This window comes from Cynocephalus volans, chromosome 14 (genome assembly GCF_027409185.1).
Source record: "Cynocephalus volans isolate mCynVol1 chromosome 14, mCynVol1.pri, whole genome shotgun sequence".
NCBI classification, from domain to species: Eukaryota; Metazoa; Chordata; class Mammalia; order Dermoptera; family Cynocephalidae; genus Cynocephalus; species Cynocephalus volans.
Genome location: NC_084473.1, coordinates 45,647,601 through 45,671,056, shown reverse-complemented (window position 1 = coordinate 45,671,056; position 23,456 = coordinate 45,647,601). Strand labels below are relative to the sequence as shown.

Genomic DNA, 23,456 nt, shown 5'->3' with positions numbered 1-23,456 from the left:
GTTCAATGAGATGGTTTTTAAGGACCTTTGTAATGCTAAGAAAAAATTTTAATAGTTCTTTATAATCATCTTCTCTCTTCAAAGATTAAAAAAATAGGTAATTATATCGATGTCTGTGAAATGAAGATAAAAAAATGTGCTGCTTATGAAGATATTTAATAATAAAACAGATGAGGTTCCTATGCAGTCTTCTGTACATAACAGCCCTTCTCTAGTTCCAAATTGGTCTCTATGATATTCTACCACATTTTTCGGAGTTCTGGGTCACAAATTCTTTCTTTTTTTAAAATTTGTGTTCTTTCCCTTCAGTATTATATTCCTGAAATATATTATTTCATCCATTCACTGAATTAGGTACACACTTACAAATACAGAACATGAGAAGTTAACTTTTGAGAGAAGAAAAAAACACTCATATTATGTGAGGAACCGTAGGGTGAAACACACATTTGTAATGGCCTTGACAGAAAAGTTATGCACATTTCTCCAGCTCCCAAGATATTGGCGGAATGTGGGCAAAGAGAAAATTTGTTGAGCCTACATGCATCATGCTGTGTACACTTACTGTCCCTGTATCCTCTCCTTTCAGAGCCAAGATCATCCTGGTTTAGATTTATTCACTCCACAAACATTTATTGAGTGAACATTCTGAGCCAAAACTGTGTTAGACACTGGGATTTGATAAATAAGACCTAGTCCCCTGCCTTCAAGAAGTTTATAGACTATTAGACAGATATGCTTCATCACTTCATTGCAATACATTTTGCTAATTGCAATAGTATTTAGTGCAGCCCTTGGCAGAGAGAAAGGATAATAAACTCCTTGGGGAGCAGAATCAAGAAAAGCTTCATAGAAGAGTTTGTCATTAAGGATAAGGAGGAATTCATGAGAAAGACGAGGAGAGGAAGGAAATTCCAGGCAGAAGAAATAGCACCTACAAAGGCAAAGGAGTGAAAAATTTGTTCAGAGAGCTACAAGTCATTTCGTGTGACCAAAGGGAAGGTTGCACAGGGAATTTGCAAGAGATAATTATACAAGGTACTTCAAAATGTCCGTGGAAAAACGGAACTAATAGATAATACAAATCTTTCCATGAACATTTTGTATACTCCCCCATAAGAATCCCTAATATTTATTGTGTCAGGAATTATTCTAAGCATTCTACATGTATTAATGCACTTAATCCTTAGCACAATCTTAACAAGGAAGGTATGATTATTATCTCCACTTGGTAAATGAAGAACTTGAGGCACAGAAATACTGATTAACTCTCCCAAGTTTATGCAGCCTGTAAGCAGCTGTGGTAGGACTGGACTCTGGCAGTCTCACTCCAGAGCCCATGGTCTAAACTGTGAGGCACTACTGCTTCTTAGAGATGAGACTAGAGAGGCAGGCAGAACCCAGACCAAGGAGAGCCTTGGAAGCCATCACAAGGATTCTGGATTTTATTCCAGAACCACTGAAAACTTGGGGAAGGTTTGAGTCAAGTGAAATTAACAGATGTGTGTTTAGGAAAGGTCGTTCCAGGAGGAATATACAGGATAGACTGGGAAGAGGGCTAAGATTGCAGAAAGAATGTCAGAAAGAAAACTAAGGTAATTGCCCCAGAAGAGAGGATGAAAACCTGAACTCGGGAAGTAGCAGTGGGACTGGGAGGAAGTGACAGAGGATGAACTGTTTCTTCACTAGGGACAGAGTCCTTCTTCAATCCACCCTTTCTGACTCACAACCCTGAGGGGTATCTATTTCCACCATTTCTTCCTATTACCCATGACCATATTCTTCCTCCGCTCTTGTTTCTGTCCTTGGTTCCTATTTTTCAATTGGGCCATTTGATTAGCCAGGGACTTAAGTGCAGACAAGTTCACCAGTAGTTGATGATTTTCAACAATGTGAGCTTTCCAATTCCATTTGTATTCTATGAGGGTACTTCAAAATGTCCATGGAAAGATTTGTATTATTGAAGTACCCTCGTACTACAAACAGCTCAGTAGCAGTTTAGTTGGAGACCAAATGAGATAAATAGCTAAGAAAATGCCAAGAAAGAATTTTTATATTTAGTAAGCATAAATTGTCTATAAATTTGTTTTCCAAAGAAAATCATCCTCTGTAAACAGGTTAAGTCTCAGTATCAATGTGTAAAATGTATATTTTAAAGGCTAAATGAGCGGCTTTTCATTCCCTTCTTAAGAAATACCTACATCAAAAGAGTTCTCAGATAATTTAACAAATAAATGTTAAGGCTGATGTTATTGTGGCCTTGTTTTCCTTTGCTTCTTAGACTTTAAAAAAACACAAGATTTTGAATTTTTTAATACTCAGAATCATAGAAAATCTTACATTTACATCGAACCAATATTCTTCTTACAGTTATTCTGTCATCTTTGCTGACAGTGAACTGAGTGGCTGGGACTATGATTACGGCTTTTGCTCACCCAAGACACTCCGATGTGCTCCTGAACCAGATGCTTTTAATCCCTGTGAAGATATTATGGGCTATGACTTCCTTAGGGTCCTGATTTGGCTGATCAATATCCTAGCCATCATGGGAAATGTGACTGTCCTCTTTGTTCTCCTGACCAGTCGTTATAAACTGACAGTGCCCCGTTTTCTCATGTGCAATCTCTCCTTTGCAGACTTTTGCATGGGGCTCTATCTGCTGCTCATTGCCTCAGTTGATTCCCAAACCAAAGGCCAGTATTATAACCATGCCATAGATTGGCAGACAGGGAGTGGATGCAGCACTGCTGGTTTTTTCACTGTATTTGCAAGTGAGCTTTCTGTCTACACCCTCACCGTCATCACCCTAGAAAGATGGCACACCATCACCTATGCTATTCAGCTGGACCAAAAGCTGCGATTGAGACATGCCATCCCGATTATGCTTGGAGGATGGTTCTTCTCTACTCTAATTGCTATGCTGCCCCTTGTGGGTGTCAGCAATTACATGAAGGTCAGCATTTGCCTCCCCATGGATGTGGAGACCACTCTCTCACAAGTCTACATATTAACCATCCTGATACTCAATGTGGTAGCCTTCATCATCATTTGTGCTTGCTACATTAAAATTTATTTTGCAGTTCAAAATCCAGAACTAATGGCTACCAACAAAGATACAAAGATTGCTAAAAAAATGGCGATCCTCATCTTCACCGATTTCATCTGCATGGCACCTATCTCTTTTTTTGCCATCTCAGCTGCCTTCAAAGTGCCCCTTATCACAGTAACCAACTCTAAAGTTTTACTTGTTCTTTTTTATCCTGTCAATTCTTGTGCCAATCCATTTTTGTATGCGATTTTCACAAAGGCATTCCGAAGGGATTTCTTTCTGTTGCTGAGCAAATTTGGCTGCTGTAAACGTCGAGCTGAACTTTACAGAAACAAGGATTTTTCAGCTTATACCTCCAACCGCAAAAATGTCTTCACTAAATCAAATAAGCCTTCTCAGTCTATCTTGAAGTTGTCCACAATGCACTGTCAAGATACAGCTGTCCTAGACAAGATTTGCAATGGAAAGTGTTAACTGTTCTATCAGTAACTGCATTATTGAATTGTGCTTATGTCTGTAAAAAAAAAAAATTTACCTGTACCAGTAATTTTAACAAAAACGATTGGTTTTAGGAAATTATTTATTCTTAGGCACATTGGGCAAGAGACCTCTATCTAGCTCAAAGTGTGGTCCATGACCAGTACCGTATGAAAGCCATCTGTCATTGGTACCTCATGACAAAATATAGACATTTGAGAGTGTTTAGAAGTTTTTATAGCAATTTGACACAGTAATTTTGAATCTAATATTGAATCTGTTGAATCTAATATTTTAAAAAATTGAGGCATGGCTTTGATTTTTTTGTGCAGTAATTTTTATTGCATTCTACAAAAATATTCATTCATAATAGATTGGAAATTTAAAATAACTGGTCTTTTTCCTCAGTTTGAGAAACACACTCTAGAGATGCACTGTCCTATCTGGTAGCCGCTAGTCACATGTGGCTAACTTAAATAAAAAATAATTTCTCAGTTGCACTAGCCACATTTCAGTTTCTCAATAGCCACATTTGACTAGGGATACAGAACATTTTCATCACTGCAGAAAGTTCTACTGGCACTGTTCTAGAGACTTTTATCTATCCCCCATCTAGATTCTATTTACTTAAAATTTAGAGTAAGGTAAACATCTAAAGGCAAATTTCAGCTTATTTGCTTGGTGCAATATTTAGCCTCCAAAGAGCAACGAAACATTAAATTGTAGATCGTAAACTCCTTGTGGGTAGGAACCGTCTCTTGGTCCACTTTGTTTCCTTGGCTCCTACCTCAGGATCTTGGCAATGGTATATAACAAACGTGCTGAATTATTCTAAAGTTATGAAACTTGTAAGAAAAAGAATTTTTCTAGAGCCTTATCTTTAAGTGAATGAAAATATTTAAATATTTTAAAATACTTAAAAATAATTAACTTTCATCATTTGAAAGATACAGAAAAATACATCCAATATTTGCTAGAAAGTATTTTTAATCATTAAAAATGACTCTTACAGGACAACAAAACTATGGTTTTAATTGCAGTGTTTTTTGTATGCTCCTTTGACTTTCTTAATTTTTACTGAAAGCTCACTACATGCTGAACTTCTTCATAAATGTTAGATAATTTAAACCATTTAGTCTTCATAAAACTCTATGATGTAGATATTCACTTTTTTCTGTTTTGGAAATCTGTTTAATGGTTTAGTAATGTGTACACTCTGGCTCTGCTAAGGTTCCATAAAGGCTATTTTTCCATGTTTTAAAATATAGACTTGATATAAAGATTAATATATTTATAAATAGGTAAGGTGAAAAATTCCCAAATTGGAGAGGAAAACCTATTACAATTTGCTAAAGTGCTCAAAACTAATATAGGATTGAACTAATAGGACTCAAACTCAAAGCTCTGATTCAGGACCCCAGCCTCTTAATCACTGCATTTTACTGGCTCCTATATTAGTAAATCATAGTCATACAATGGTTTAATATACATTTGAAGTTCCTTAAATTGTCCCAAAAATTTTATTGTAAACATTTTTAAATGCACAGAAAAATTGAAAGAACTGCATAGTGAACACCCATAAACCACCACTTAGATTCAACAATATTTTACTATATTAGCTTCATCACATATAACTATCCATTATTTATCTATCCATCTTTTTATGCATTTCAGAGGAATTTGCAGACAGCAGTACTTTAGCCCTAAACACTTTCAGCATTCTTATTTCTATTCCAATATTTGTTTATATTTTTAGGTAAAACTAAAAATGTGAAATGGACAAGTCTTAGGCATACCATTTAATGAGTTTTGAGAAATGCATGTGACCCAAACCTCTATCAGGACATAGAACATCACCCTCAAAACGTTCCCTCATACCCCTCCCCACTCAATTCCTCACCCCCACCCCTAGAGGTAGCAATGGTTCTGATTCCCACCCCCCCACCCCCAGATTAGCTTTGCCTGTTCTCTATAGAACTTCATATAAATGGAATCGTACAGTATATATTCTTTATGTTTTCATGCAAGACTTCTTCGGCTCAACATTGCTGACTCAGTGTTTTTGCTATTAATCTATGTTATTGATTGAATCAGTAGTTTTTCCTTTTCATTGCTGATTAGTATTCCACTGTATGAATATACATTGTTTCCCTTCTACTGATGGATATCTGGGCTACTTCCAGTTTTTAGCTCTCCTTTGACATTTTATTAAATAAATGTATAGACATAACTAGACACTCTACACATCCAGTCTGCTTTCAGTCCTTACATCCTTGTGCAAGGTCATTCAAAAGAGGTTATAAAAGATTATAAACTTTACAAAATATCTCTTCTCTAGTATTTTTCACATTTCTGACTTTTCTACTCCATACCTAGTTATCTTTATTCAGATGCACGCCTCTCTTATATGGTAGTGTTCTAGAGTCTGTTTCAGCAATATGACAGAATACTAATTAGGCATGTTGCTATATAACTATACAATAAACTTTCTGATTCATACATAAATCCCAGAACCAAAACAAGCAAGCAGAAAACAAAGAGAAAAACAAAATATATTCTTGTGGAGAAACGTTATGAATTCTTAAACACAGTTCGAGCCCAAGGTACTTGTACAAATACTCTGAAAATAACTTTCATGACCTTTTGCACAAATACTGATCTTTATTTTCTACATTATAAGTTTTAACATATGGAGACATATTTTACTGTCGCCTTCATTCTCATACCCATATCCTTTCAGTCACTAAGACCTACCAGTTATTCATTTGAATTGTCTTCTGCACCAGTTCTTTATTTTGTATTCCTACTGCCACACTCATTTTCCCCTTACTCCTGTACTACTATATCACCGATTTTTATTCATTATCCAGTCTTCCCCATGTCCACACTCTCATACCCACCATCACTGATTAATCTTCCTAAAATCCTATTTCCCCTTATAATATACCTGTACAAAAATTCTGAGCAGCTCATCAGTACCTATAAACTTAAGTTTTAGCTTCTAGCCTAACATTCAGAGAACATCAGAATCCACCCTCAAATCTGCCACTTTATCTGCTGTTTTTCTACATGAAATAAACTGTTCTAATTACTTTTCCCTAGCCATGCCCTATGCGTCTCCATTCTGGTGCCCTTGCCATTCTTACCATCTTAATCCTTACTTGTCCTCCTTCCTACATCCTTTAAGTTCTCAACACAACTTATCTTCTTTATCAAGGTCTCCTTAATCCACTCCCTAATTCACTACAGTCAAGATGCCTCCTTTATCTTAAATAAAGTACATAAATACTGAATATATAACCCACGATGGTCTCTTTCAGGAATTCTTTACCTCTTGTCATTTGTCTTTTACCTTGCATTGCTGGGTGTTATCTTTACATCTCTTATTTCACCTGTGTTATGAATTTCTTTAGTGATACGCTCACCTCTCTTACTTTGTTTCTCCCACTATATCTATCCTAAAGTCTTACACATAATAGGTGATTAATAATTTTTAAGCTGATTCACTTTTATAACTGAAATATAAAACTGGCCTTGTTAAGAAGCATTTCCCATATGAGCTGGTCCTATGAAAAGCTTGTGTATTCTTATTCTGTATAACCTCTCATACCTAAATCATAAAAATCAGATGCTCAATGAATTTTTTTTAATCATGTTTGATGTTATCACTTTATCACTGGTAGGTTGCAAAATGGCTAAAAAAGGTTAATCAATCTGGAATAACTCATCTAAATTTACAAAATTTTAAAAGGCATTGTATCTTATCCTCCATTTATAACATTTGCTGTAAAGGGCCTGGTTTTAGTTTCCTCAAAAATGTATTAAGTCTGCATATAAATTAAGAATCTCTGTCACAAAGATTTCAATAGGTGTGTTTGTAATTAATCTTTTCTTCAAAATGTACAATATTTTTATTATTATCATTTGCCCTAAGAATTATTACCATGGGCTCCCTACTTATAATTCAGCTTTCTAGTTATAAATCACAAAGTTCTCAACTGGCTTAGAGTATATTTACATGAAAACCAGCATATTATTAACCTACTAACACTAGTCAGAATAAAATCCCCCACTAAATTCACTGCTTGCCACCCCAATTAACTGTTGCTATTGCCTCCAAAGTTACCAGTTTCCCACACAACTTAAATGACTAAAACAGAATTACAATTGGAGTCTTGTTGCTCTACTGGGCTGTACAGATGACTATTTACACATTTTAGCCTGACTGAGGTGTTCTGCACATTGAGAAAAATGAGGAATGAATGTTATAATGAAGTCAGTTGGTTAGTCCCAAGAGATTAACTCTTTGCAAACTCAACAAGATCTTCTTGGCCTACATGGAGAGAAAAAGTACAGAAGAAAGAACTGTAGGATGTAAGCATGAGAAAACATTTGAGAAATTCTCAAAGTGTACTGGCATAGGAATAAGAATACATGACACTTTCACAAGTTTCCTTTAATACAGCAAACTGTAACCTCTATACGAGATTCTTTCTCCTTCTGTAAAAGGGTATACAATGACATTTGCCAAGATTCTGTTTTTGTAAGAACTTAGAAACTTACTTTATAGTATTTTATTATAAAATGCAATGGGAAATGTTTACCATGGACATTGCTGTGGATTGGATGTCCCCCAAATTCATTAAAGTTTGATCCCCACTGTGATAGTGTGAAGAGAGTGGGAAATCCTATTATGGTAATTGAGAGATGGGGCCTTGAAGAGGTGATTAGATTGTGAGGACCATGCCCTAGTGAATGGATTAATCCATTGATGGTTTAATGGGTGGTCATGGGTGTGATTCTGATTTGAAAGGAGAATACATCAGGAGCTCACTCTCTCTCTCTCTCTCTCTCTCTCTCCTTCTCTCTGCTTCTGCCATTTCCACATGTGATATCCTACGTTACTGTAGAACTACCACCAAGAACAAGGCCCTCACCAGATGTGTTCCTTGGACTTTGGACTTCCCAGTGCCTGAAACTGTAAGCAATAAATATTGTTTCTTTACAAATTACCCAGTTTCAGGTATTTTGTTAGAAGCAACAGAGATGGACTAATAAGTCATGATGAAAAGCTCTCTGAAAGTAAAAGTAATATGATAGCAAAGCCAACTCTCAGGTAAACTCCCCTAACTCACAACAGGGCTTAAAAAATAATTTTCTCTTTTGAAATGGACTAAGATTTGTCTCGCTCTATCTTTACCAAAGAGAATAAAAATATTTTTTAACTATGGGTAGTAAATCAATTTAGTAGATCAAGACCATTCATTCTTTTTAATGAAGCAGAACAGATTCAAATAGATTATGTAGAAGGCCATCATGTGCTAAAGGCAAGCATGATTGCCTGAAACTTTTGTCTAATTTGTGTTACGTGTGTCAATGTGCAAGCAAATATATACTGGATTGTTAAAGTATGTTTCTTAAGTGTATATCCTGGCCAAAAATTTTTGAAAATCACTGGTTTAGACAACTTCAAGAACTAGGATTTGTTTTTTCCTAACATTATCTGAGACTAATGAAAGAGTCCCAGAACTAAAACAATTTGGTGATCTTAGTTCTCCCTGTAATCACCACCAAAACTATAGTCAATTATATTAGCATGCAAGGATAAGTATTATTGGGTTTTGTTTTGTTTTGTGGTAGGCCTACTTTTAAATAGATTTTTTGCATTTTAAAATATGAGGGGCATGAAGGCATGCAGAGACAAAAATAGGGACAATCACTGAGGATGAAGAGGGAATAGCTGGAGAATCTGGTTAGGGGACCAGCCAACTCTCCAGTACTAACTGAATCCTCATGCAGCTGCAACTTTAGGCCAAAGACAATATTCCACCCATGTTGTCCAAAGCCCAGAAGAGATTTATACAGATTGCAAAAGGATATACCAACAGTTGAGCCCCTTTGGTAGAATAGAACAAGTGCTAAAATAAATTAAACTCTCAAGAGGAGTAGCTTTCCAAAAATAAATGAGGAATTTGTCCTGTGCCTTATCAGATTCAGTTATCTAATCCTTAAGGAACTCACACAGACCATACCCGACTCATCCCTGCACTGCTTTTTATGCAAGAGTTACTGTCCTAGAGGACACCATTCAGGCTGAAACTAGGACTCCTAGACTTGGTGTACCCCAACCATTAAGAGAGGCAGAGTGATGGGGAAAATGCTTCTTTGAGGGGGTTGAATCTACTAAGGAAGAGAGTATTATGAAATAGCTTATCGGGATATTAATTTGCTTTGTTTTTATTGCTGCAGAAAAAAGAGCTACTTGTGTTTTATATTTTGTTTTCTCTCCCTAATTTCAAGACAGTTATCCAAGCATCCTATCAAATGAGGTTGCCTGGCTAAAGCAGAAGGTTCTTGAATAGAACATCTCTTCTTGACTTTTGTTTTAGAAAGCCTAAACTCAATAAGGGGATTCCCTGTTAGGAAAAAGGAAGAGAGATATTGCCTTTGAAGAAAAAAGTTTGCAAAGGGGTCTTCCACTGCAAGAAAAATAGAAACAAGTAGGGAGAAAGGAAAAACCCACCATTATTAGGAAAAAGATTAGAAGTCTGAAGTGTTAAAAAACAGAACAGGAACCTAACCCACTCCCTCACAATTCACCAGGGATATGAAGAAGAATGGCCTGACGACATAAGCCCAGAAAGGCTGATCCTTAGCTCCAAGGATCCTGGCCTTAGCAACAATTTTATGTTCAAATAGTAGTATAGACACCTGCCTTGAAGGGACCATGTGGGCTTGCACAATCAACATATCACCAGTAACCAGTGTAGACTGAAGACTCAGAGAAGACTTCTTGAATATTCCACTACTTAAAAGATTCCCCAGGACCTTCTGTAACATGGTTTGGTAAGAGGTGGGAGGAACCCTGGCCCCAATCTAATACCTGATACTGACTTTACCATGAAGGGGAATTGGAACCTGATTATAATTTTACTTCAAGAATAAATGTGACATTTCTTCATGCTCCATCACACCCAATGTATCTGTGCTTTACAACACTATAGATAACTAGGGTTTGTTTTTTTTTTTTTAAAAAAAAACCTATCAAAACACAAGATATATGTAAAACTGCATATTTGTATCTGCATCTGAATTATAATTTTATTCAATTCCATACAGTGAACTAAAAATTTGGGTAGCTCTATTATGGACTATATTTAAAATAAAAATACATTTCATAGCATGAAATATAGTCCCACTGATGTTTACAAGACTGATGTACTGAGCTCATAAGGTTTACCACTCTGCATCACCAACGGCTTTTGCAAATACATAGTCTCTCCCTCCAAAACACATAACACCATCTTTCAAATAGAATTTCCATTTGTTCTTGCTTCGATGAATCTGGAGGGAGAAAAGTAATCTAAATTAATTAATTTCACAAGTTAAAGGATCATTTACATTTCTTTGCTATAGCAAATGGAATTATTCTGATCCTAAATGTGAGTTCTATAAAAGTAAGACCTCCTCAACATAGTTCGTTCATTCAATTAACAAATGTCTGAGTTCTTATGTGTCAGATACTGTTTTAGGCACTGGAGATATATATAAGTTTGAAATATATATATTATATATATGTGTTTATATTTATTATATATGTAAAAACATTTATATGCAAAAAACAAAAACAAAAAAATTCCTGCCATTGAAGAGTTTATATTTTAATGGGGGGGGTGAAAAAGGAACAGAAACCTAATAAGCAAATTATGTAGAATATTAAAAAGTGACAAGTGCCATGAATAAAATAGAGCAGGAAAAGGAAGATCACAAATATAGAGGTGGGGTTGCAACTTTAAATATGACAGTCAGGGTGGGCTTGACTTTTGAGGTGACATTTGAGCAAAGACTTAAAGAAGGTGAGGAATAAAACTAGGCAGATATTGACAGAAGAGCATTCCAAGCAAAGGGAACAGAAGTGAAAGGTCCCAAGGAGGGGCATGCCTGGATTGTTCAAAAACAGCAAAGAGTCCTGTATGTCTGCAAAGGAATAAACAGGGAGGATGTGGCAAATATTATCAGGAATTAAAGAGTGGTATTTCTTTGAAGGAAGAAAGTCATAATAAAGCACTGAGCAAGGTGAGAAGATACAGCTTAAAATCTGTTAAGATTCTGCTGGGTGTTCTTTTGATTCAATAAATCAGCCTTGATAGTGACAAAATAAAAAACAGAAAATCCTAATACTTCAAAAGGTAAGAAACCATAAAATCATTGCTACCTCTGGGTAAACCACAAGTGACTATTGAAAAGCCTTAGAAAGCCAAAATGGTTCTGTTAAAACCATAAATCAGATGTCACTTCTCCACTCAGAACTCTCCAATGACTTCCCATCCAAAAACTAAAGTTCTTACAATGGACTCCAATATCCCCCACTTCCCTTCACTTTCCCTCACTTTCTGCTCTGGCCTTCTCACATTCCTGAACACACAGGCATTCTCCTACCTCAGGCCTTTTGTATTTGCTTTTCCCTCTATCTGAAATGCTTCCACCCAAATATTCTTTTTTGGATATTGTAAGTCCATTCCTTTACCTCCTTCTGATTTTTACCCTATTACATTCTCAGTAAGGCCTCCCTTGGAAACCCCATCTAAAATTGCAACCTATTCCTCCCTAACATCATTAAAATATCAAATTCTATTAATCTAATGTGATTTCAAAAAAAGTACAAACATGTTGTTATTTTGAACCAGACAAGCTGATTCTGAAGGTAATATGGAAAAATAAACACAAATATCCAGGAAAATTCTGGCAAAGAACATCTGTGAAGTACTAATCGTACCAGACATTAGAAGTCTCAATAATTAAAACAATATAATACAACCTATCAACAAACCAGTGGACCAAAATAGAAATCAGAAAGTAGACCCAACTACATATAGAAATTTAATAGATGATAAAGAAATCATTTCTGATAAGCAGGGACAAAATAGACTTTTCAACAAACGATGTTAGGAAAATTGGGTAGTCACCTGGAAAAAAATTAAAGTTGAAACCATATGACATTACACAGCAGGATAAATACCAAATGAATCAAGACTAATTAATTATCATATAGAGTATTCTAGTATCTATAGTATTCATATATATATGAAATACTAGGAAAAAAACATGAGTGAATCCCTTTAAAACTCTGAGGTAGGAAAGAACTTTCTATTTATGACTCAAAATTCAGAAACCATAAAATTAAAAATTTAGAAATTCAATATCTGTACATAAGAAAAAGCAATGAAAGCAAACAAGAAAATAGTATTTCTATGTGTTAAAAGGCTAATCTCCCCCAAAATAATATGGAACTCTTCAAAATCACTCAATAGAAGACCAATAATCCAACTTTTTAAAAGACAAAGGTTATAAACAAGCAGTTCACAAAAAGTAAATACAAATGGCCCTTAAACACATGGAAAGTGAAAAATCCCACCAAAATAGCATTTTTCACCTTTCATAATGGCAAAGATCCAAATTTTTTTATTGCATTCTACTGACAAGACTGTAGTAAAAGAGGCACTCTCAAACACTGTAGTGGAAGTATATATTGGAATACCCTCTTGAAGAGCATTTTAGCAATACCTGACCAAATACATTTGCTCTTTGACTGAGTAATCACATTTCTTAGGATTTATTTAAGATATATCTGCACATATATTAAATGTCTTATGTACCTGGTAATTCAAAGCAAAAGACTAAAAAATCACAAACACCCATCAGTATAGGATTGGTTAAATAAATTTTAATAATCCTGCAACGGAATCTTATGTAGCTATTAAAATATTAGCACAAAGAAAGTCTCCTCATAAGGAGAGATCTGAGAAGTACATTGTTAAGAGAAATAGGGCAAGTTGCAGAATATAGCAGTCTGTGCTACCTTTTATACTTACACTTGAATAAAGAAACTATAAATATATTTAAAAGCTAATATAACTAGTTACTTATTTGTACTCAAGACAGGGACAGGGAATTACTAGCAGGAAGCACAAATGGTAAAGGAATGAGAACCAGACTTCTCGTTGTACAACTTTTTATAGTGTTTTGATTTTTAAATCATGTGTATGCACTATCTATACGAAAACAAAATAAGACGTATAGAGAGAAAAAGAGACTGTTACACACCTAGCAATTAATCATTATACTAGCATCTAAAGACAAAGCCAGCTATAAGCAAGTGTGCCAAACTGTTAAATGAACATACAGGATATTTAAATGGTTTTCACATTCCAGTATAAATAATATCCTACCTATAGAACACTTCCATCTATAGTAAAAGGTTTCATTTCACATTAATTTTCCCCATAATATCCTTATTTTAATCTTTATATCGATCTTGGACATTCTCTAGGCCTCTGAAATAGCATGTCCATACCATTTAACTAGTTCTCACCCAGTATATAAACCAGTGGCCTTCATTTAGCCTGTTTTTATTATACACGTTAATATGATTAAAGTTTTCCCCCAATTGTTAACCTGTAAATTTTAAAGGTAAATTCCATCTGCTAATCAAAGCCAAATAAAATATACTTTAAAAAAAAACAGTACTTCCTGCTTCTCAAGGTTTAATGGGCATGCAAATCACCTGGGGGTCTTGTTAAAATACATATTCTAATCTAGTACTCTGGGGTAGGATATAACATTCTGCATTTGTAACACTTTCCGGGCGGAACTGATACTACTGGCCTTTAAAACACACTGAGTAGTAAAGTTCTAAAAAAATTACTGACAGTTCTTTCAATTTATTTGAGTTTCATTAAATTCAGTATTCTTCAAAACAAATCAGCCAATGGCCAGAACTAGTAAGTTTTTCTTTTACAAAAATTCACTATAACAACAGTGTTCTCCCAGGCCACTTTGACCTTACAGATACATTCTCTTTGCCAACTATCTTCTGACTTCATTATTCCCTTTTTAAAATTTTCCAATGGTTCCCAAATGCATGGTTTCCATTAATTTTTTAGTACTGCTCTTAAAATATTCACTAATTAGTACTCTCAGACAGCTAAATTTGTTAACACTATACATTGAATATTGCTTCTATCTACCCCATAATGTTATTGTAAGAAAGACAGTAAGACAGTATATTAAAAAACAGAAAGACAGAAAGACAGCAAAAGACAGAATATTAAAAAACACTCCAAAAAATCAAAACACTATGTAATTACAAGCTGTCTCCCACAATGCAGCAAACAAAGGATACTATATCCATAATTGTCTAGAAAATTCCTTGAGACTTTATGGACTGCACATATCATTAGTGCCTTATAATATTTCCTTCATAGAAAGTAATACACTGTTCGTAAGAAACTAAAGTAAGTTTCAAACTAAGAACTGTCCCGTTTATATCCTCTATTCCTTATTTTATATTTACAAGTCACCATTTTCTATCTGTATAAAATGTTATAGGGGAGAAAGCGATCTTCTTTTTAGAGAAAAGAATTTGCTTTTATAACAATTCAAAATGCTATCCTTTGTTTACCCCAATTATATTTAAAGTATGGCTGAAAAAAAGGCCAAAAATGTAAATATACTTTAGTCATCAGGGAAACACAAATCAAAACCACAGTGAGATATCACTTCACACCTATGAGGATGACTAGAATCAGAAAGTCAGATAAGTACTGGTAAGGTTTCAAAGAAACTGAAACCCTCAAACACTGCTGGTAAGAATGTAAAATAGTACGTACACTTTGGAAAACAGCCTGGTAGCTCCTCAAACCATTACCATATGACCCAGGAATTCAACTCCTAAGTATATACCAAAACAGATGAAAACATGTCTACACAAAAACCTGTACACAAATATTTAAAGCAGCATTATTCATAATAGCCAAAAGGTAGTTATGGGTTTCAGGACATGTTTCCCCAAAATATGGCACATTGGCATTTGAGAAAACAGCAGAAGCAAGAAGTTCTCTTTGACCTTCCCCTTGCCGTTCTCCCCAGAAGCAGGCCACAAAAGAATTGACCTTCCTCTGGAGTAAGTCATAAAACCTTTATTCCAGAGGTGCCCAAAGGAAAGGAATGTCCGTATCTCTGAAAATATAAGGGCAGAGAGAAGAATTTGAACCAACAGGTCTTACTAAGTTCCCCCAGTTTATTACCATTAGATCACAACCTTTTTTCCTCCAATCATGCTTCTGCACAACTGTCCAGAAAAATAATGTTTCCTCTGTTTCTTTGGGTCTTCATTTCCAAATGTTCCCATGTCTTGTAAAACTTATATTAAATACACTTGTATTCATTTCTATTTTAATCTGTTTTTATTATAGATGCATCAGTCATGAAACTAGCAATAGGTGAGGAAAAGATACTACTTTTTCTTCCCTACAATATAAACAACCCAAATATCCATCTACAAACAAATAGAAAAATGAAATCTGCAGCATATCTATTTAATAGACTATTATTCGGCAATAAAAAGGAATGAAGTCCTGATACATGTTACGACGTGAATGAATCTTGAAAACACAGTGTGCTAAGTGAAAGAAGCCAGTCACAAAAGACCATACATATGATTTCTTTCATATGAAACTCAGAATGGGGAAATCCAAAAAACAGAAAGTAGATTAGTCCTACAAGTGAGAGTAGGGGAAACAGGGAGATACTGAAGTGAGAACTAAAGGGTATGGGGTTTCTTTTTGAGGTGATGAAAAGGTTCTAAACTTGACTGATAATGGTTGCACATATCCAGGAACATACTAAATAACCACTGAATTGTACACTTTAAACAGGTGAATTGTACTGTATGTTAATTATATCTCAAAGCTGTTTTAAAAGAGATGCAAATATTCATGAATTAAGGACAAAAATTCCCTTTCTACTACATAATCACAGCTATAATGTTTTAAAAAGAGAATAAAAGCAGTATTATTTTTTAGTTGATAAAGTTAAATTGCCACTAACAACCTCTAGGCTTGAAACCTAAGAGAAACTCTCAACTAATTACCAAGTCCCACTATTCTTCCACCACTACCTCTGACTTTTCCATGTTCTTTACTGCTGTCCTTGATCTCAGCTCTGGTCATTTCAGGTCTTTACTGCCCCTGTTTTTCTAACCATTTGCCTTTTCCAAATCAAACATGGCCAGTTTTTAAACCTAATTACAATTTTCTCAATAACCTTCTCAGAAAGCTAATGTCTTTCAAACAAAGTTTGGATTTCTCCTGCTAGCATTCAGGATATTCCAGTCTGCTCCAGACTCTGTCCCCACCAACTCAGCTTCATTTCCTAGTACATCCAACAAGAAAACCCTTCATTCAAGTCAGAGCTGTCTCTTCACTGTCCCTCATACATACTACATTCATTCATTCCTCTGCCTTTATCAGACTATTCTACTCTGAATGCCTACTCTCCATACTTACCTATATCCTTCAAATTATTCAAGGCCCATTTCAAAGCTCCACATCACCTGTGAAGGATTTGTAGAGAACTCCAACTACAAATGATTTCTGTACTTCCTAGCCACTTTCAGGATTTACTGTCTGTGCCACTCATCTTAGCATTTGATTTACATGCCACATTTTAGCGTTTGATTTTTCTGTCGCATATTTTAGCTTTTGATTTACTAGCCATCTTATTGTATGTCATTCTATTATTCCATAAGAAGCATCTTGCTTCAGTAAGACTGTTACCTCCTTATGACAAGGACTATCACTTTTTTGGTATCACTTCTCTGGTATCGCCGAGACCACACAGCACAGAGCTAAGACACAAAATATACCCTCAAAACTTACATAAGTAAATTGCTGTTTTGAGATTAATTTAACTGTGAACTGTAACTCACCATCACGTTTCCCATCATTTTACATACCTTTCTACTATAAATGCAATTAACAAATCTGAAGTCCAAAAGGTGAATACAGTACCTTATCATACTGACAGACAATGACATTATCTGTGTCAAACAGGTCTGGTACATCCTGCTCACTAACATCATCTCCAGAATTTAAAGGGTCCTAAAGATGAAAGATGATCACATTAAAAAATTTCATAATTCTTCAGATTTTTTAAAGACATATAGAAATAGAGGAACTTCAAGAGGCAGAATAGAATTGTACTTAAAAGTCAAATAGCCTGGGTTTGAAACCCAGCTTGGCCACATAATATTTATAAGACTATCCTTTGCCAAGTTACTAAAACTCCCCACATCTCAGTTTAGTCATCCATAAAATGAGGATAGTAATAAGACCCATATAATACTGGCACTATTAAATAAGGTAAGGCAGGTAAGACTTAGCATGATACCTGGCACATATGAGGCATCTTCAAAAAGTCCATGGAAAGATTTGTATTATCTTTTAATTCCATTTTTCCATGAACTTTCGGAAGTACCTTCATATGTAAAGCCACCATAAATGATAGCTAATCCTACTTATGCACTTCTTAATTACCACACACATCCCATCCAGATTTTACTGCATTTATTAGAATTAGAGCAGATACTGTATGCTTCTACCCAGGCTGCTTTCTTTAACCTCCACTCCCATCCCCTAAACCTCCCACTATCTCTAGTTAACATCAACAAATACCAAAGCTGATTCTTAAATATTTAATACTTGTTCAAATTATAGTTTAAGATTGAAAATTTAAATCCCAGCATAAAAATAAGTCTCATTTTAAAAGATTAAAGACAGGGTTAATCTTATTATAACTTTTGGTTTCAAAGTATACTAAAGCACAAATGTTATAAATTAATAAAGAAAGTCTCAGCTCAGAAGTAATCCTCACCTCTTCTACAATGTCTATTTGAGGGTCTTCATTATCACTACTGTTTGCAGTTGAATCTTCATTTGATATACTGTCAGCTTCTTCTTCAAGTACCTTCAGATCTCCTGCATCAATAATCCCTAGAAATTCATTTTCATCTACATCTCTTGTACTTCCTATTTCTTCATTGGAAGATGTATCACCAGTTCCATCTATTTGAATTATTTCATTAATATCACCATCAGCTACCTGAATGCTTAGATCCATCTGGGAATTAGAATCCTAAAAAGAGAAAGAAATGCAGTAGTTCTTCAGGTCAAACGAGGTATATAAAACACTGAATCAGAATTTAAAATTATTTTAATAAACACTCCACAAGAGGTCACCTAAAAAATGTTACTACCTTATAAGACGATGTTTGCTCCTGATTTTAGATTTTAGAATACCCTTAGAATTTTGATGTAACATGGGAATAATTTTTTAAATTATAAAGCAAACCCATTTATAATCATATATAGAGAGAGTAAATCAATTCACTGCTTTCAGATAATATTTACCAGTTTTTATATGTACTATCTTAAATTTATACAGTATCTGTTAGGTGTTAACCATTTGATTTGATTTTAAACAGTAACTCAATGAAATAGAGAAGACAAGTGGCATCAGGCTTAATAAATAAATAAAAAATATAAAGGACTATACTAAGTGTAATAAGCCAAAAACAGAAAGACAAATATTATATTATTCCACTTATATGAGGAATCTAGAACAGGCAAATTCATAAAGACAGAAAATAAAAGAGGTTACCCAGAGCTGGGAGGAAGGGGGAAATGAGTTATTGTTTAGTGGGTACAGAGTATCTGTTTGAGATCATGAAAAAGTTCTGGAAATGGGTAGTGATGATAGTTGCACAACATTGCGAATATACTTAATACTACAGAATTATACACTTTTAAAATGGTTGAAATGGCAAATTTTGTGTTATGTATATTTTAACACAACAAAAATTTTAAATTAAAAAACTGGAAAAAACAAAGAAAATTTAGTAATCCCCTTTGGTCACATAAATAGCTATTATTTTTATCATTATCTTCATCCAGCACAGCTAACAAATGAACATCTGCTATGTATTTTATAGGCATTTTCTCATTTAAACCTAATAATAACACTGAAAAATGAGTTATATGGCTTACCAAGATCACAGAGCTAGAAAAGGGTTAAGCAGGATTCAAACCTAAGTTTGACTGCAGAGACTACACTCTTCCCCCCCAAATCATACTGCCCCCTTATTCGTTTGTCATAGGGTAAGATCGACAAAATTTTAAGCTTCTTAAGAGCAGGGGCTGTTTAATATGATCATATATGCCACAGAATTTACAGCAGTAGTACTTAACCTTTTTGGAGAAGTCAGAGACTCCTTGAAAACCTCCTAAAAGCTCCAGATGCTAAAGTGGGAGTGTATAGTGGAAGCACATATACCGGTTGACACACATATTGCATATATGACAAGTCACTTTAGCTTTAAGGATGGTGTACAAAGTGTAGCTCAAGGACTTCGAAAGAATGGCTTTCAGCACACAGAAAGCCTTCATCGCATCAGCCTGAGAAGTCTTAGGAATCTTCAGGGTCACAGAAGGTAAAGAAAGCCCCTAACAGGGCCCAAGAAGCTTTGCTAAGGTTTGAACAGATGCCCTTTCTTTATATTCCTTCTGAGTTTGCAAGGCACAAATACAAAAATACACATCTCGATGCATCAATTTAAGATACATCTTGAGTATCTGAATATTTGAATATACTCAACTTATTTTTTTTGATGGACGAAGATTACCCATCTAGGATTCATACCCATATGAACATTCTCTTCAGTGAACCTCACAAAGTCCCCTCAACAAATAATCCTATGTAGAACAATTCAGATTAATAAACTAAAAGTATGTTAAGTTCACATGCAATTAATGTTTACAACATTGGAAATAGATTTCCTTCACAGATGGAATATAAGGAGTATCTCACTTATTCAAAAACTAATAGCTATGGGCTCAAAAATGGAAATAAATCCAAATTATAGAAATAATTTTTTATTCTGCTCAAAAATAAATTAGAGAAATATCGTAGTTGCACTGCTGCCTATGATGTAAAAACTAAAAAAAAGTCACAACCATACCACAAATGAGCATAAACTGGACAAACTACAAAATTACAACTTTTCTCGAATCCATCAAAAATATGGAGTCACTGGGCACTCAAGCAGCCTAAAATCCAAGGAGAGATAGCCCCCTAGAGACAGAACATGCAGACATATCTCTCTATGAGAAAAGTAATGCCCATTTCCAAATACAAATGCTATTTACCGCAGTCTCTCCTTTTCTATATAAGGTGTCTGACATTCAATCAAAAACGGAACTAAAAAGCAACAAAAACTAACCATCAAGCAGCAAAGCAATCAAGAGAACCAGGCTCAGAAATGGTAAAATCACCAGACTATGACTAATATGTTAGATGAACTAGTGAAAAAGGTGGGCAACATGCATGAACAAATGGATAATTTCAGAGGGATGGAAACTATAAAAGCCATATAGAAATTCTAGAAATAAAAACCATAATATCAGAGTAAATATTTCATTTGAAGGAGTCATCAGTAGATGTGATACAGACAAGGAAAGAATCAAGAGCATGCAGGAAAAAATGAAAAAAAAATACAAATAGAAAACTGACAAGTTTTTAAATAACTGTATTAAATATAGATGGTCTAGACATCCCAATTGAAAGATAGGGATTATCAGATTGATTAAATTAGCAAGACCCAACCATATGCTATCTTTCAGTAACCCACTTTCAATATGATGACACAGACAGATTAAAAGTAAATGAATAGAAAAAAATGTACCATGCAAACACTAATCAAAATAAAGCTACAATGGCTATATTAGGATCAGAAAAAGTATACTTCAAAACAAGGAATATTACCAGAGATAAATAAGAACATTACATAATGATAAGTGAATTCAAGAAGACATCGATCCTAAATACATATGTACCTATCAAAATTACATGAATCAAAAATTGATAGAAGTAAAAGGAGAAATAGACAAATCCACAATTACAGTTGGAGATCAACATTCCTCTCTCAAACAGAAAATTTAGACCGAAATTCAGTAAAGATATACAAGACCTGAACAATGCAATCAGCCAACTTGACCTAATTGACATGCATAGAATACTCCACCCTAAAATAGTCAAATACCTTCTTTCAATAACGCACAGAATGTTCACCATTATAGACCACATTCTTGGTCATTAAATAAAGCTTGACAAATTTAAAACATACAAAGTATGTTCCCTGGCCACAAAGGTATTAAATTAGAAATCAATAACAAAAAGATAAATCTGAAAGATCCAAACATTTTGCAATTAAATAACACAATTCCAAATATCCATGAGTCAAAAAGTAAATCACAAGGCAAATTCAAAAATAATTTTAACTGAATGCAAATAAAAACATAAAATGTCAAAACTTGTGAGATGTAGAGTGCCTAGAAGGAAATTTATAGCATTAAATGATTACATTAGAAAAGAAGAAAGTCTTGAATCAATGGCCTAATATTCCACCTTAGGAAACTAGAAAGAGAAAACCAAATTAAGCCCAAAGCAAACAGAAGGAAACTATAAAGAGAAACAAATTAAATTAAGAACAGAAAATAATTGAGAAGAATCAATAAAACCAAAAGTTTGTTCTTTGAAAAGATAAATAAAATTGAAACACTGCTAGCCAGATAGACAAAAAGGAAAGAGAAGGAGGGGGATGGACAGGATGGAGGGGGAGGGAAAGGGAGGAAGGGACAAGGGGAGAGGCAGAGAGGGAGGAAGAGAAGACACAAATAAATAATATTAGAAATTAAAGAAGGGTTGTTGCCATAGATCCTTAAGACACTAAAAGGATAAGGAAATATTGTAAACATCCAATAAATTTTATAACTTAGATAAAATGGATAAATTCCTTGAAAAAAACTACCAAAGTTTATTCAAGAAGAAACAGATAACCTAAATAGACATATTAAAGAAATTTTATTCACTTAAAAACCTTCCCACCAAGAAAAACTCTAGATCCAGAGGACTACAAACTTACAGAAAACGAAAGAGGCACAGATATTTTTCAACTGATTTTTATAAAATTAGCATTGCCCTGATACCTATTACAAAAAAAGAAAACTACAGACCAACATTCCTCATGAACAGAGGTAAAACTCAATTAAATTTTAGCAAATTGAATCCTTCAAAATATAAAAAGAATAATTCAACATGACTAAATGAACTTTATCCTGAGAACATGTTTGAAAGTTGAACATTCAAAAGTCAGTCAATGTACTTCACCATATCAAAAGATAAAGAAGGAAACCAATTTAGTTTCAATAAATGCAGAAAAAGCATTTGAAAAATTGAACATCAATTCATGATAAAAACTCTCAAACTAACTAAGTTAAAGAAAACTTTCTCTACCTGATAAAGGGGACCTACAAAAAAAAACCTACAGCTAACATACTATTTGATGATGAAAGACTGAATGCTTTCCCCTTAATATCAGGAAAAATACATCTGCTCTCACCATTCCAATTTAAGTTTATACTGGAGGTCCTGGTCAGTACAATAAGGCAAGAAAAAAATTTGTACTGACTGTGAAGGAATAAATTAAACTGATTCTATTCATGAAAAAAAAAAAGGTGATTGTCTACATAAAACAATTCCAAGGGATCTACAAAATAACTACTAAAACTAATAAGAAGGTTTAACAAGGCCATAGCATATAAGGTCAATTTACAAAAATCAATCACATGTCTATATAATAGCAATAAGTAATTTGAAATTTATAAATAGTACCATTTAAAGTAGCAAGAGAAAGCAATTCATCCATGTACAAGGGATCCTCAATAAGAGTATCAGCAGATTTCTCAGCAGAACTTTTAAGGCCATAAGGCAGTGGAATGATATATTTAAAGTGCTTAAAAAAAGAACTGTCAATTAATTCTATATCTGGAAAAACTGTCCTTCAAAAATAAGAAAAATAAGAGTTAAGTCCAATCTCTCTCCCCCATGACAAAACCCCACTGCAGTGGTCCCTATACCTACTGCCATGGCACCCCTTGAATAAAGTCTGCCTTACTATCTTAAAAAAAAAAAGGAAGAAATAAGGACATTCCCAAACAAAAGATGAAGGAAATTACTATTACTAGAGCTTCCCTAC

General features: G+C 34.4%; 2 protein-coding genes across 3 annotated transcripts in view; one reads left to right on the top strand and one right to left on the bottom strand.

The window, feature by feature from the left end:
• LHCGR (luteinizing hormone/choriogonadotropin receptor) overlaps positions 1-3,523 on the top strand; it is a 54,175-nt gene extending 50,652 nt beyond the window's left edge. Inside the window, exon 11 of the mRNA XM_063078958.1 lies at positions 2,371-3,523. Coding sequence (XP_062935028.1) covers positions 2,371-3,523 — 1,153 coding nt within the window. The remainder of the gene's footprint in view (positions 1-2,370) is intronic.
• A 7,239-nt stretch (positions 3,524-10,762) lies between these two features.
• GTF2A1L (general transcription factor IIA subunit 1 like) overlaps positions 10,763-23,456 on the bottom strand; it is a 47,054-nt gene continuing 34,360 nt past the window's right edge. For both annotated transcript variants that reach the window (XM_063078129.1, XM_063078130.1), the window contains 3 exons: positions 18,239-18,499; positions 17,377-17,466; positions 10,763-10,870 (listed from right to left, as the gene is read on the bottom strand). In XM_063078129.1, coding sequence (XP_062934199.1) covers positions 10,763-10,870; positions 17,377-17,466; positions 18,239-18,499 — 459 coding nt within the window. The remainder of the gene's footprint in view (positions 10,871-17,376; positions 17,467-18,238; positions 18,500-23,456) is intronic.